This window comes from Eretmochelys imbricata, chromosome 2 (genome assembly GCF_965152235.1).
Source record: "Eretmochelys imbricata isolate rEreImb1 chromosome 2, rEreImb1.hap1, whole genome shotgun sequence".
NCBI classification, from domain to species: Eukaryota; Metazoa; Chordata; order Testudines; family Cheloniidae; genus Eretmochelys; species Eretmochelys imbricata.
Genome location: NC_135573.1, coordinates 41,486,827 through 41,502,918, shown reverse-complemented (window position 1 = coordinate 41,502,918; position 16,092 = coordinate 41,486,827). Strand labels below are relative to the sequence as shown.

The window sequence follows — 16,092 nt, the reverse complement described above, 5'->3', positions numbered from 1 at the left end:
CAGAATTGTCCTGCACTTGCCTTGCTTTAAAAAGCTTTGCATATGCTCAGCAGCTGGTTGTATGTCAGGATCTAAAGTACAGCTCTCTCTGCTATTTCATTCTTAGTAATGTGTAATGAATGGCAAAATTATATCCTACTGTCCTTTAGTACTTAAAACCGTTAGAGTTTCTCATAAAAATCTGATAGCATATCTTCAATTAAGGTGATGGTAATGAGGATCCTTAGCAGCAAGTCCGCTGAAAGCGGTATGATTAGTTGATTGATTTCAGGCATGGCAGGGGAAGTAGTACATGTTGCCATGTAAGAGACCTAGGTAAGGAAGTGACCATGGAGCCTCTGTTGTTCAGGCCTGTACAGATGGCTGTAACACACAGCAGCTTCCCCTGCTACCACACTAATGGTGGCCCCAGCTATACATCTTCTACTCTGCAGCAGTAAAAGTATTAATGCTCGCTTTTTGTTGCGGTCATAGAGCAAAGGTGGCTGTTTGATGGAAATTCATATGCAGCTGCCCTGGGAAAATGGAGGCCAACACATGAATTGTTTCAACAAATAGAACGTTTGGGACTAAAAGCCATATTTAATTTTGTATGTCCTAGGGCTCCGCCCCAAGAGAACTCTGCGGTTGGTGCTATGGACTGCAGAAGAACCAGGAGGGGTGGGTGCTGAGCAGTACTACCAGTTACACAAGGTAAATAATGTAATAAAATGATCCATGTTATAGTATTTGCTTTTTTGACTGAGAATACTAGATTTTCAAAATGTCAGACTCTTCGTCTAACCATATAGGGTCCAGTTCTGCCTGCAGATACATAGGCACAACTTTATGTGCAAGATGTTGTGAAATACTCTGTGTTTTAATATAGTCCTTTTAGAAAAAAAGGAAGTTCCATCCTCTTGTGCTTCTCTTCCATTGGTTTGTTAATGTAACTCTCTGACTCAGACATTCATTTGAATTGCAAAAGGGGAAAATGGTAGGGACTTCTCATTTGAAGGTCAAAAGTTAATAGGTATGATAACCTCTGCAGGTACTTTACTTGATGTACCATACCATGTCACAAAGCTGTTATGAAGCGAATATTTCATGAGGATATCTGCTGTGGCTTTCAAAAAACAGCTAATTGCCTGCCCTCAAATGGGGTGAGCAATCCATACACTTTGTCAATATTAATCCATTTAATTTACCCTTTACATTTCTGTTTCACTGCATGTTGCATAGTCCACTAAAATGTAATGAATAAACTAGTAAAGAGAGAACTCTCTTTGGAAGCACAGATATATAACATTTTAATGGTGAGTATGACCTAAAATGCTTTCTGCCAATTATTGTTTACTGTATGGGATCAAGGACATTTTAAATGCCATCACTAGCTATTTTTGATTATGCTAAGTAAAATTATAAAACTCCTCTTTAGGACTGGTAATTAGGCTGAAAATATCACATAATATTATTTCCATATTAGCTGTGCACAGTTGTCTCTTCAAAGGATTGCATGACATGAATGATAACTTCATAAAACTGTCCTGGAGCCAACAATTTTCAAAATATAAACATTTTGTAGGAAGCTAACCCTGTAATCATATAACTAACTCCTGATTTTTATCTGTGTTTTGTGATCCCTTATTTGGTAGTAGTTAATCTCAACAATGCTTAAACCTGCAATGCAAAGCCAAGAAATTGATGAAGAAAAATGTGTTTAAAGTTTTTGTTCTACCATGACAGCAGGTTTTTTCAGAATCCATGTCTTGCAATAAAAATTCCTGGCAGAGCGTTTATGATGTTATTGTTGCTCCTTTTTTGACCCAAGTGCTAGTAAAATTTCAGGATTCCATTGATGATCTCGTTGGAAGCAGAAATTAATGGAGTCTGGTATTTTCTTTGATACAGTTTTATTTATTGACCAAGAAGTACAAAGTCCTGTGTCTCTGAATGCAGGAATTAAATAGCAGGAAACAGCTTCTTTTGCTTACAGCACCGAGAGCACTCTTTTCAGCCTGCACCCTGGCCCAAAAACCTCTCCCCAGGTTTCTTCCGGAGACAGTCATTATGATTTCAGTTGCTCCTTCAGTCTGTTCCTCACTCTGTCATTTTTTTTCAGTTTTCTGTGGGCTGGTCTACTCAGGAAAGCTTATATCAGCATAGCAAAGTCTCTCAGGGATGTGAAAAATACACACCCCTGAGAGACATAGCCATGCTGACCTAATCCCCCATGTAGACAGCGCTAGGTTGATGGAAGAATTCTGTTGACCTAGCAGTCCACCTCCTTGAGAGGCGATAAACTACAACAACAGGAGAACCCCTCCCGTTGCCATAGTGTGTCTATACTGAAGTAGCATTTTAAGTTTAGACGTACCTTCAGTGTTCTCTCCCTTCCACCTGGCCACGATATCCTATCAAACTCTCCACTCACCTGGTGGTAGCTCCTGGGTGGACTTTATTAGGCTTTGTTTTAGATGTAGCCCCTTAACTGTCTGTTACAACTGTCTTAAATGGGGGACCCATTCGCATATCTGTTTGAATGAGGTTTTAACTTAACCTATAACAAAGTTTCACCCATCTCATTACAATACTCCCCACCTGAGCTTTGCCCATCATCTCGATGAGGCCTAAAATGGTGACCCGCAATAACCCATCCCAAACAGAAAGAAAAGAAATAATTTAACAAATTACTAATGATACACACTTAACTATTACATATGTTCAGGGTCTTTCTGTCAAGAAAGTTTCACATCACAAACAGAAAAGGATTGGATTCCCGCCCAAACCTGGCTTTGGGGCTTTTCTCTCCATGAACTTCTTTTAATTGTGCTCCTGAGGTATGTCTTTTGTTTCTGTGGAACTTGGTGGCTGTAACAGTTCCAAGAACAATTCCTGCTCTTTTCTGTCAGAATGGGGAGACTCATTACGGTCACAACTTTCCCAGCCTCAGGATCCTCAGTTGTCAGATTCAGGGAGCAGCCATGCTGAAATCCTGTCCCCCTGATATCGCCTTAAATGGCCTTTATGGATAACTTTGGGTTTAGTCCTGGGACCCAACTGCATCCTTTCTTTATTTGCATCACTACTGTATAGGGTCCCTCCCAAGGTTCCTACCCTTCTTAGGGCTCCTACCCTTCTTTCACCAAATAAGGTTCCCTCTTTTAAAAGTTTCCCCATATGACCTTACATCATAGAGTCTCTTCATTTTATCAGAGGCTATCCAAAAATTTTCTGTAGCAAAGGTGTGAAGTTTTTCAGTTTTGTATTGTAGGGTTTCTGTGTAGTCCAAATGGTCCAATTCCTTTTATTCCTCTTCAGAAACTCCGTACAAAAGGTTTGCTGGGTTCCTTGGCTCCTGCCCAAACATGAAGAGTTCTGGAGCACACTGTAATCTCATTGCTGTTCTATCAGCCATCGGAAAGAATGGGATATACTGGTTCCAGTCCCTTTGGTGCTGTTCTACAAAGGTTACCAGCTAAACCCCAAAGTCCTACTGAACCTTTTGCACCACCCCAGACATGCAGAATATAAAGGCATGGTGGAGTTTTGTGGCTCCCCGAATCCCTCAAACCTGTTGAAACACTTTGGATTCAAAGTGAGTACCTCCCCCTGGACCCTAAATCTGGTGAAGAATTAATTCACTAGAACTACTGCTACTGTCACAGCCTCTTAATTTCCTAATAAGTAAGTCTCAGGCCATTTTGTGAATAGTCCATAGCTACCAGCAAATAATGACTGGCTGTCTCTGTCTCAGGCAAGGGCCCAAGAACATGAATGGCAATGCAGTCCATTGGTGTCCCCACAAGATACTGCTGCAAAGGGGTACTCCCAGTGCCTTTCTTTGCAATGTGAGCATCACATTTCCTGCACCAGCTTTCTACATTCTCCCTGAACTTTACCCAATAGAAATTCTCCCTTAGCTTGGCTAAGGTTTTTGCAACCTCAAAATGTTCATCAGTTTTGATCTCATGACATAACCTCAGAACTTCTTTTTTCAATGTATCTGACAACCCGCTGGTGCCTGTATCCATCACCCACTGGTTTCTCCCATCTTCTGTACAATATTTCAACTTTAAATTCCAAGTTTTCCCAGTGTGACCAGAAACCTTTTATTGTGGTGGTGTTAGGGGACACTGCATTCTAGGCTGGCTGCATTTGCCAGTTGATTTTCCACTCACACTGTATCGCCGTATGAGGATTCTTTCTTTGGGAAAGTTTTAACTGCTGTGGGGTCCATTCCTGCAGCTCCATCCCCATTGTTCCAGGGATGAATTAAGAACATAGGTACTTCTGAAAAATCAAGAAAGAGAGCCACATCCATTCCCTTGAGCAACTAATTCCTTGCTCTCCTGCTTGGGACAGTGTTTGCAATTAGCCTCCCAACAAGGCTGTTTGGACAAGGCATCAGCATTACCATGCTTATGACCTAACCACTGTCTGATTGTGAAATCCTAACCCTGACATTTTTCCAACCAACAGCAAAGGCTGTCCCTCAGGATTCCTGAATCTAATGAGCCATTGCAAGGAAGCCTGTCCTGTCCTGTCCAGAAACTTCGTCCCATACAAGCAATGATGAAAATTTTCTATAGATGCAACCACTGTTAGGAGTTCCTTTCTGGTGGTGCAGTAATTTCTCTCAGGAGAACTTAGATTTTTGCTATAGTAAGCTCCCACCCTCTCAAGCCCCTTGTTGTCTTGTGCCAATACTGCCCCCAGACTTTAGTTACTAGCATCTGTATCAAATATGAAAAGGGTTTGAAACACAGATAGGCCAAAACAGGAGTGGTCAGTAGAGCCTTTTTTAACTCTCAAAATGCTACATCTTTGCTCTGCTAACCACTGAAATGGTTTCCGTTTCTCACACAACCTATGCAGTATTTTGCAATATTGGCAAACCCACAAATGGACTTTTTGTAACAGGAGCAGAGGCCTATAAAACTCTGCACATCTGTGAGTGTCTGGGAAGTTGTCTGGCTTTTTACATCCTCAGTTTTATTTTTGTCAGTGGACATTCCCTCCTCACTAATTGTGCGTCTGGGGTAGATTAACTTTCTTTGGAACACCTTACATTTCTTTGTGTTCAGTTTCAAGTTGTCCATCTTCAGCTTATCACAGGCCATTTGTAAATATTTTAGTTCTTGTTCAAAGGTTTTAGCATGTACCAGGATATCATCTGGGTATAACAAACAGGCTGAGAAGGGCATGCAACATAATACCATCTCTGTTAGCCTCTCAAATGTGGCTTATGCGTTGCACAAGCCAAAAGCCATCGCTCTAAGCCATAAGCCTTGTCCTGCTGTGAAAGCAGTTTTTCCCCCTGTTGTTTGGATCTACCTCTGCTTGCCAATACCCGCTTTTAACATCCATTGTGAAAAACCAGACTGACGCTGCTACTGCATCCCGGGTATCATCTATTTGTGGTAATGGATAAGAAACCTTTGAAGTGATTTCATTTAATTTTTTATAGTCCACACAGAATTGGGTGCTGCCATCCTTTTTCTTACCCAGCACTATGGGTGAGGCCCAGGAGCTGGTTGAAGGCTCAGTTATGCCTTCGTGATAAATTTCCTCAATGGCCTGGAGTATCTCTTCCCTTTTTTGTTATTTGCAACTGGTGAGGTGGCTGATCAATAGGTTGGTTTCCCACAGTATCAATCTTGTGCTGAATCAGTGCAGTACAACCTATATCTTTATTGGCTCAAGAGAACAACTCCTGATTCTTAACCACAAACTCTTAGACTGTTCTGCTGTTCCCCATTTAAGTGTACAGCACTGCTCAGGAACAAGTACAGTAGAAACTCTGGGAGCTCACCTTTCCCCTTGCAGTTTTCTTCTATGGTAGGATTTAACAGATCCATTGGTTCACATTTTGAGACTGCAGTCCTTTTTTTTTTTTTACTATTTGTTGCTTGTCAGAAACATTAATCAAACAAACAGGGATTAATTCTTGTTTCGTATCCACAAGAGCTTTAGCAGCTAAGATTCCCCTGAAACTCTGGCTCTCAGAACAGTTTTCAGCCACTCCCCATCTTTCCCTTGCTGGAAAGCTACCACAGCATGTAGCTGTTGTAATGGGTTATGCCCCCGGAGCAGGACAATCCGTTCACTGCAAACCAGTTATCTGCAAACCATTTGTCCCACCTGGGCCATATCTTTAAAGGCAATTTCCACAGACAGAATCTGTAAGACCCTTTTCCTGGCATGGATTACAGTTATCAGCCATAATGGAATCTAAGCCAATTACTAGCTCATCCACTATTTCAGCCACCCAGACTTCTTGCTTAAATTTAAGGTCCAATTGTCAAACCCAATTTTTAGATGGGTGCTGTTGTGCCAGTCATTATCTCCATGAGAGACCAATTAGTTCAGTTCTGGATCCCCTATTCCCTTATCTTTTCATCATGTCTGGTCTAATAACTCTTTTATGATTGAACCTGTATCAACTATCCCTATACACCTCACAGATCCTATTATACACTGTATAGACAAACTCCCATTATTGTTGTTTAACTGTCCAGTCACAAACAAAAACTGTGAGACTGATCCTCGAACCTCCAAGCTTTGCCCCTTCAGCTTGTTTCCTGAACTGGGAGGGAGGCTTTCTCTAGACACTTGTGGGAGGGTACTAGCATGATGTTACCTCAGGTACAATATGGACTGATAGTTGTGTCCCCTCAGTTCTCCAGCCTGCAGTGCCTTTTACACTGGTCTGCTGTATGTAATGTAAATCACTCCCAGCTATACTGTATGAGTGCTATAGCCAGCCACCCATGAATTACACTGCAGGGAAACACCAGCAAACTCCCAGTCTCAGACTTCCCCCAGAAATATGCGTCTTGTACTGCCCAGCACCCTCCTGGACAATACAAGCTCATATAAAGTCTGTCATTTTATTAATAGAAAATGATATTCACAAATCTTGTTATCCCAAATGACGTTTCCTAAATACTTCAATCTAAACACACTGGTTTAGATAAAACAACAAAACAAATTTATTAACTAGAGAAAGACAGATTTTAAGTGACTACAAATTATGAGGCATACAAGTCAGAACTGGTTACAAGGAAGTAAAAGGTAAAATGCAACTTGTAAAAAATTTAACATAGTCTGTAAAAGGAATGAACTTAGAGGTACAGACTGTCACAACCAGCTTTTAACAGAACTGTTAGAATCATAGAATGTAGGGCTGGAAGGGACCTCAAGAGGCCATCAAGTCCAGCCTCCTGCACTGAGGCAGGCCCCAGTAAACCTAGACCAACCCTGACAGGTGTTGTCCAACCTGTTCTTAAAAACTTCCAGTGATCAAGATTCCACAACCTCCCTTGGAAGCCTGTTCCAGAACTTAACTACCCATGTAGTTAGAACATTTTTCCTAATATCTAACCTAAATCTCCCTTGCTGCAGATTAAGCCAAGTACTTGTTTTCCTACCTTCATTGCACATAGAGAACAATTGATCACCATCTTTTTTATAACCACGCTTAACATATTCGAAGACTGTTGTCAGGTCTCCTCTCAGTCTTCTTTTCTCAAGACTAAATGTGCCCAGTTTTCTTAACCTTTTATCATTTTTGTTGCTGTCCTCTATCTAGCGCTAGTTTATCCTGAAAGGCCTTGGTGGTATCTGGGTATGACAGGAACACAAGTCTCTGCCAGTCCTCAGCCAGTTCAGGTGGGTTTTCTTCTGTCCTCTCATTCTAGTTTTTAGCTGTGCCCCTGACAGCTTAGATCGATGACTAACTCCAAATTGCATGTCAAGGGCTTGTACTGGATCTGGATAACTCAGTCTCGTTTCTGGTGGTAAGCTCTGCAGTACAGTCAGAGCTGGGCCACCAATGTTGGCTGCTAGTAACCCTCCTGTTTTAGTCCTTCTTCCCAGCCATTCATTTGAGCTACTGTAGAACACTGAATTGAACCAAATAACCTCCAGGGAGTTTTTCCCTTAAAGATAGTGAGTGGGATTTTGCATTATTTGAGCTGGGACAGCCTGACCTCTCCCCTCTGGGCCTCTGTGAGTAACAAAGAAGGTAGAAAACTGTTGTTAATGTCCAATCTTAACCCTAGTCATCTGATTGGTTCAATTAATCATCCAGGTAGCTGCCATCCACTCTTTGAATTCCTTATGTATCTGTATGATCATCGACTCTTTGAATTCCTTATGTATCTGAGTTTTTAGCTCCATAAGTCCTTGCTGCAGCTCATCTCTGTTAGCAAGTTCCAAGTTGGTTGAAACGTGCTTCGTCTCCAGTTTTTCTGGTGTATGACTGAGATAATTTGCTGGTCACCTCATGAATCCATTTTACTGTCCCAGCCTGAGTATTTTGCAGCTGGGTTTCCCAATCTGTCCAGGTACTTTGTAGTTGTTGCTCCAACGTAGATCTCATCTCAGCCTACAAATCCTCTCTGAGCCTTTTCCAGGACATCTCCAGCTTTTGTTGCAGGTCTTGTCTGAATTCCTTTTGAAAATTCACCAGCTCTTGTTTTAGATCTTGTTTTAAATCCCACTGGCCATATTTGATTTTTGCAAGCATCTCCATTATTTGTTCCATTTTCGGTCAACAGGAATACCAGCTCACATTCTGTCTCCCTGGAAGCTGGATCCCTCTCTTGACACCTCTCTGCCCCTTTTTGATCCCAGCAGTTAGTTGAATTTCAGGGCTCAGGGGATGTAGAAGTAGATGGAGTCTGGTATTTTTTCTGATGAAGTCTTGTTTATTTAAAAAGAATGCACAAAGTCTTGTGTCTCTGAACACAGAAGGAATCAAATAGCAGGAAACAGCTTCTTTTTGCTCACAGCACCAAGAGCACTCTTTTCAACTTGCGCTGTTTTCAGCTTGCTCAAAAACCACTTCCCAGGTTTCTTCTAGTCAGCCACTGTGATTTCAGCAGCTCCTTCGGTCTATCTCTTTTTCAGTTTTCTGTGTGTTCTCTCCCCTCCACATCCGCCTCTTCACACCTGAACCCACCACCACTGACCTACTTTCTGGGTAGATCCTAAAAATTTTTGTTTGAGGTGTGGCCCCTTAACTGTCTCTTACAGCTGTCTTAAATGGGGGATTCATTCATACATCTATGTGAATGAGGTTTTAATTCAGCCCATAACAAGGTTTCACTTAGCTCATAACATTATTTAACTTAAAAGAACAAATAACTGGAAGTTTCATTTTGAGAGGGAGGCACAGAATTAAAAATTCACTGTGAAAAAATAAATGGAATTAAATCAGATTGTATGTAGTGGAAAGCAATGATATAGTGGCTTGAGTTAACATCACTATGGTGCCATATAAGGAACAGAGGGAGTGGGTCCCAATTTGCTTCTTTACTAGTATGCTTTAAAATAGGCATTGGATAATGTGGATTCCTACGCACCTATTATATCAACGCTATTAGGACATTTTAGACTTCTCAAGGCTTGTCAACATGGGAAGGGGGTGGTTTAACCTTCAGTAACATGAGTGAGGCCATGTCTAAACTACACAGTTTTATTGACAAACAGTAGCTTACTGTGAATTAAACTCCCCATGTAGACAAGCCCTCAGTTGGTAGATATGTCAAAGAGGACACTTGGACAGGCTTGCTGTGGTATAATTGGAGGAGGATAGTGTCTCTTAAATGCTGGATTGATCACTGACGCTACGGTGTTCAGATGGACTAAGATGTAACAAAACAGGAGACTATATAACAAGATTTTTATATAAATCCTTTACAAAAATCTATGTATGCAGGAGATGGAGACACAGCAGACACACTGTACTGTATGCATGATGCTGGTAAAGGGAACATTGCCAAAACAGATGGTGAAGTTATCATCCATTTTCACTCTATAAAGAGAATAGGATCTGCCAGGGCTAGCCTAGTAGTCTCTTAAAAAAGAAATGTTACCACTATATGGAATCATGTCATTCTGTTCCCATGCTTTGCCAAGAGGTCTGTGCTTGTTTGCTGTGGCTAGTCTTGTTTGGTTTTAGGTGTAGATTGAGAAATATTATCAATGATTACATTTAATAATCAAATTAGTAAATAAAGGGGGTGAATGATACCTAACTCACTTTTAATTTGGCAGAAAAAATTATGTTAATTTTTGTTATGCCACTGCGGTTCAGCTCTGGATGTTGTTTTATGAAGACTGCACAGTTTAACCTAATATGCATTTAATACTTAATTGGAAAAAATAAGTAAGAATCATATCCTCATTTGTATTTATTTTTCCCCTTCTTGATAATTTAGCTACAAGAAATCCTCATTATACATAGTAACCAAATAAAGCAGATTAATTCTGTACATTCTATTTGAGCATGAAAAATATCTTAACCTTTTAATGATTTATTGTGCTGATTTCGGGCAATAGGATTATGATAGCATGAACTACTTCTTGGTGGTTATAATTAAAAGTCAAATAAAAGAAATATTTTAAAGGTGCTGTAAGTCAGCACAGAACAGGACTTGGTTTTCTTTGAAATTGAAATGTGTTTGTGTGAGTGCAAATGCACTATTCCCATGTGGCAGGGTAGAATAATGAAGATAACAGAGCTGAACAAGTATAAGTACTGTAGATGTATGATTTTAAAGATTCTGTATGTACAGTTTAGCTGCATAAAATGGAATTGAATAGATTACTTTTTTTGCTTTGTCAATTTAGTTTTCGGTTCCAAGAATATTTATTTTCTGGCAGATAGACCCTTGAAGGGTGACATTACTATAGCGGGAATCGTACAGTTCTGACATAGTTGATGTAGTAACAGAATAAAGATGATATAGCTACTAGGGAGATAATGTTTTAGTAGTAAGTAACTCATAGACCTATGTACAGTTTTATTTGTAACACTCTTAAGTATTTATGTGGCACCCATTATTGCAGTATCTGCGCACTAGATGCATTAATGACGGGGTGTACAGGCTATTTGGTGCTCTATGGAGAGGGTCTCTCACTCCCTTTGCATGCTGACCTAATGGCGCCTGCAAAGTAGTGTACTCATCACCTGTTGTGCCCTCTTGTGTCAGGGTGTGATGATACTGGAGGTCCTTGTCTTTGGCACCTCCTATAAGCCAATGTCTCTCACTGGGTCTTCTGTGACTCACACTACTGGCCAAGTCTCACAAAGTTCAGTCCCCTTCCAGAATAACAGAAAGGTCCAACTTGAAAGTTCACAAAGCATCCTAACACAAAAGCGCCTCCCCCCGCACCCCCAGCTATTCCTTGACTTGTCCTTTGGGGACAGTCTTCAGTTCCACCCTAGTTCAATATTTCTTCTCTTGGGCTGGCATGCCCCTTCCTCAGGGGAACCCTCTATTCTGAGTTGTGGCCTAGGGACCCTGTATTAAGGAGCTAGGTCTGCTTTTTCAGATATGCTACTGGTTCCCTTGGCTACTTCCTACCTCCAAGCCCGATGTGCTGCTTCCCCACAGCTTGTGTTTAACTCAGCCTCCCTTTGATTCTCTGGCTTCTCCCTAGATCCTCCAAGCTTCTCCTTTCTTTGCTGGTCTAACCACTCTTCCATACCTCTTGGGCTCTGCTAAAGTATTCTTAACTGACCCTACCTCAGGGCCTCCTTCACAGGAGCCTAAGCTACTCCCTGTGCATCCTCATACCTCAGGGCTTTTGAATATTTTTTAATAGGTGATAGGGCTAAGTCCCATCACAGCATCCCTAAGGTTTTGGCCAGGACACCAGGGTTAACTGCCACAGCATATTTAATATATGAATATAGCTGGTCAGGTGTTGCCTCTGAAAAACAATACCTCCAACAGTGCAGTGTCCCCTACCAACACCATACTAAGGCACTTGGTCAGTATTGACTCAAAGGGTAGATGTCTGCATACTGAATCACCAGCACCATTGCTCATAAAAGTATTACCAGCTGAAATGGTCATTGCTTTTAGTTGCTACATTTAAGTTGAGACTGATTCCTAGATCTTAAAGAGCCGGATTTTCATTTTCACTGAGGCCCCTTTACTCTGGCAGTTGTGGTGTAAATGAGAATCAGGCCCTGTGATGGGGCACCTGTCCCACACTGGCAGAAAAGGAGTAAAAAGCAGCCCTAGGGAGGCTGTGCAGGAGGCAGCGAATCACAGAAGGGCTTATAGGAGCAGCCAATCAGGGCCAGTCTGGCACATATAAGAAGGAATGCAGGACAGAGCATTTTAATCACTTTCTGGAGCTTGAGAAGGGAGGAGGACTGGCTTCCTTGCAGGCAAAGGGCAGCAAGCACCCTGGACAGAGCACTGAGGCAGAGACCCAGAGAGCTAAAGGCAGCTCCAGTCAGGCTACAGGGATCTGCAGTCTGAGGCCCTGATGCAAGGGCAAAGAGGGTGCTAGAGCCACTGAAGGAAGTGACTGGACAGTGGACTGCAGTTTGCCACTGAAGGGAGTGGCCGGACAGTAGACTGCAGGTCCCCCCGGAAGGAGGGGAACATAGAGTGTGGCACAGTGGGAGGGCAGGGCCACTGACGTGGACGCCGTGGTCTTGGGAGTGATGTGGGTCCAGGAACGGAGGTGACAGCGGGCGAGACACCACCAAGAGAGGGTGCAGCACTAATTCCCTGGACAGCCAGCAGGAGGCAGCACAGTGATAAGTCGCACCCCATCACAGGCCCTAAGTCTTCGGGGCAGGGACTGGAGTTTAGTGTTTGTGCAGTGTCTAATGCACTGGGGCCCTGATTGTATAGCCCCTAGGTTTTATACAAATAATAAAAAAAAATTCTAAAAACACAAAACATCACAAATACTGCTATTCTTTCCCAATTCCATAGGCTAAGAGGAAGGAACTTGTCATAAGAAGGGTTATCAGCACCCATATTGTGGCTCTTTCTGTAGATAAATTTAAGAAAACATGAGTGGCAAATCATATTTATTTAGGAATAGAGGAAAACTCCAAGGGAAACTAAGTATCTCTGCAATTAGAGAGACCAGGTGGATGCGGTCATATCTTTTATTGGACTAACCTGTGTTGGTGAGAGAGACAAGCTTTTGGGCTTACAAATAATTGTTTTTCCTACCTACCTTGTCTCTCTAATATCCTCTTAGACCAACCTGGCTACAACAACACTGAATACAATCTCTACAACTGGAAAATTCAGAAAATTACAATTAAGAGACAATAGGCCAAATTCATACTCTTGTAATTCCATTGAAATCATTGGAAGCATTACATCAAGTGTAAATTTAACTCAAATCCTCTTAAAGAAAATTTTCTTACAATAACTCTTTGTAGTAGTATTGCTATCTCTAGTTAAGTAATGTAAAACTATTTAGCCCGTAATCCATGGTTGTAACATTTAGATTAAGACTCAACTGTATCAAAGATACTAATGGGAACAACTTATTTTGATTTACTTTTGTACTTACTAGAAAAAAGATTTCATCTTTTGCCCTACTTGGTTATTTCTGCTAACAGAAAATTTCAAAACTTTGATATCTGAAATTTGGTCCTTATTTGCATGCACGCTCACAAGGGAATCATATGGCTTGAGAGTAAGGAGGATTGCTCTCTCTTGCTGCTGAGATGAGGATAATAGGATTTCTCCTTTTAGGTATTTGATGAAAACTCTAAGAATCTAATAACCCCTGCTTACGAGATGTTTCCTTTCATTAAGAAAGCAGGATGTGTGTGCTATGGATTCGCAATGAGCATGTTATTTCATATCTTGTTGCATAGAAGTGTGTGTTTGTTGTGGTTCTGTACCTGTAAAAACAGGTAGGGTGACTTTTTTTAAAATGAATTGGAAGAGTTTTTTTCTATCAATACATGGCTGCTGCAGTAAAGGAGAAGATAATAGTGCAGGAGAGGAAAAAAGATAAGAATGAAAGACAAATAGGTTTTATGCCTCAGGCTTCAGCTAATTGTTTCTTGAGTGCTTATTTTGGCAATGGTATGACCTCCCTCTCACTTATATTGTCCTATATGTTTTAGGCAAATAATGTAACATGGAGATCTGAATTAGGGAGATCAGTTTGATATCTCTATTTAAGCATTCGTTTGTGAGTCATCAGGATGAGAATGAAAGAAACGGATAAGAAAAAATACTCACACATAAAAAGAAAAGGAGTACTTGTGGCACCTTAGAGACTAACAAATTTATTTGAGCGTAAGCTTTCGTGAGCTACATCGATGAAGTGAGCTGTAGCTCACGAAAGCTTATGCTCAAATAAATTTGTTAGTCTCTAAGGTGCCACAAGTACTCCTTTTCTTTTTGCGAATACAGACTAACACGGCTGCTACTCTGAAACTCACACATAAAGATGCAAAAAAGAAAAAGCCACTTCTACTTAATTCTCTACAATCACAGTTAATATTTATTACTATCACTTATTGTGCTAATGAGTTGAATGTAGATATAATTACATGAACAATTATATTTGCATGACAGTGATTTTAGTGAGGTATAATATACATTTCTTAATATTAAATTGTGATTTTTTTTCCAAAGGAGACATTAATGGAAAAGCAGGCTTTTATAAAACACAAAAAGAGATTGATTCTCCGCTGTACCCAAATGAGGACTGACAAGGAGCCAGTCGTGGCTGTATGATTCTCAGCTGCATAGTCCCAGCATAAATTAAGCAGCATGTGGGCAGTTTTAATTTACATTGCTGGCAAAATGCCCCTCAGGTACTCAAAGCCAGTGGGGAATCAGGTTTAGTAGAACTTCGCTCCACCGTGCCTCCTTCCCTCCCCTCCTTTCCTCTGACCTGTCCTTCCCCCACCTCCCCACTCCTCTACGCTGCAATACACCTTTTCCCTCCCTTTACTCTGGGTAGCAGAAGCCACCTCAGCTAGCTTTGGACGGGTAGAGAATCCACCTAAACCTGGGGTATTCTCCAGTGCAAGCCTATGTATGCTTTAAATTCACTTTGCGCACAAGTGCCTCAAGATAAACTTGGCAGACTGGAGAATCTGTCCCATAGGCTTCTTATTGTACCACTTTAGTGGGACTTGTACTAACTATATGAGTGCCCTTTCCTGGGTACCCCTGACAAACACTTAAAAATATAAGTAATACCTAGTAGACTGTATCTATTGGCCCCTGGAGAGCATTGCCCAGTAGAACATAAATATAATGAACATTTAATAGGGAATATGTGCTCAATTTGTTTATTGTTCATAAACCTAAGCTGCAAGGAGGACAGCCTCAAAGTGTGTACAAGCAGCCTGTTGATCCCTCTTCAGCTTCCACAGTCTGCAGCTTCCAACACACCCTGGCTCCTTGGAGGAACCATCAAGTCTTCCTCTTCTGCTCTCCCATCCAGAGGCTCACTGGAGTTAACACGGAGACAGCTTTTGAGGATGGATGGCTTTCTGCCCCAAGTTACAAGCAGGGTGATGTAGAGCTACTACTGGGATGTGCATCGGATAAGCATTTACAATGTTTGAAAAACTGATTCTGCCATTGATTTTTCCACAGCTTTGGCTACCATCTTGTCACTGGGAGACATGGGCTGCTTTACAGTTACTTCAGAGCTCCTTTGTCCAGAAGTTGGGGACAGACTGTGGAAAGAGCCAAAGTTTGTCTGTTTGCTAACGAAGAGAGAAAGGGATAGACAGACTCCACCCGTAGAAAGGGGTCTGAGATGACAGAGCTGGAAAGGAACACATGTTCTATTTGCTCCTACTTTGTTTTTCCTCAATACTTTAGTTTCATTTTACTGCATTGGCTCATGAGCAGAACTGGTTGAATAATGAAAGTCTATTTTTGCAAAAGATTAGGAAATGTTAAAGTATTGTTTGTTTTCAATTGTTCCAAAAAATCAATTAATTTTATTAAAAATATTATTTAAAATGTTACCAAAATTTTCATTGATTAAAAACCCATGATTTAGGAAATTTAAAAAATTGGTAACCAGTTCGATGTTTTGAATAAAAATTTGGGGGTAACATGAAAAAGCCACAATTTTTTACATTGAAAAACATTAATAATGTTGACAGTATTTTGGAAGAAAATGTTTGTAAAAAGGCCAGTGATTGAAAAAATAACATTCAGAAAATGTTGACTATTTCTACTCCCGCACAATAAAGGGGCTTGCATATAATAAGTATCCAGGTTTGAATAAAAAAATCTCTCACTGGTAAAACTCTCTACTATACTAAAATGGTCAAAAGAGAAAAAATGGCCA

The 16,092-nt window shown here is 41.0% G+C and overlaps 1 protein-coding gene across 2 annotated transcripts in view; it reads left to right on the top strand.

Moving 5' to 3' along the window:
- The window catches only part of CPQ (carboxypeptidase Q), a 259,790-nt gene that overhangs the window by 171,957 nt on the left and 71,741 nt on the right, over positions 1-16,092 (top strand). For both annotated transcript variants that reach the window (XM_077808923.1, XM_077808922.1), the window contains exon 6: positions 602-693. In XM_077808923.1, the coding sequence (XP_077665049.1) occupies positions 602-693 (92 nt within the window). The remainder of the gene's footprint in view (positions 1-601; positions 694-16,092) is intronic.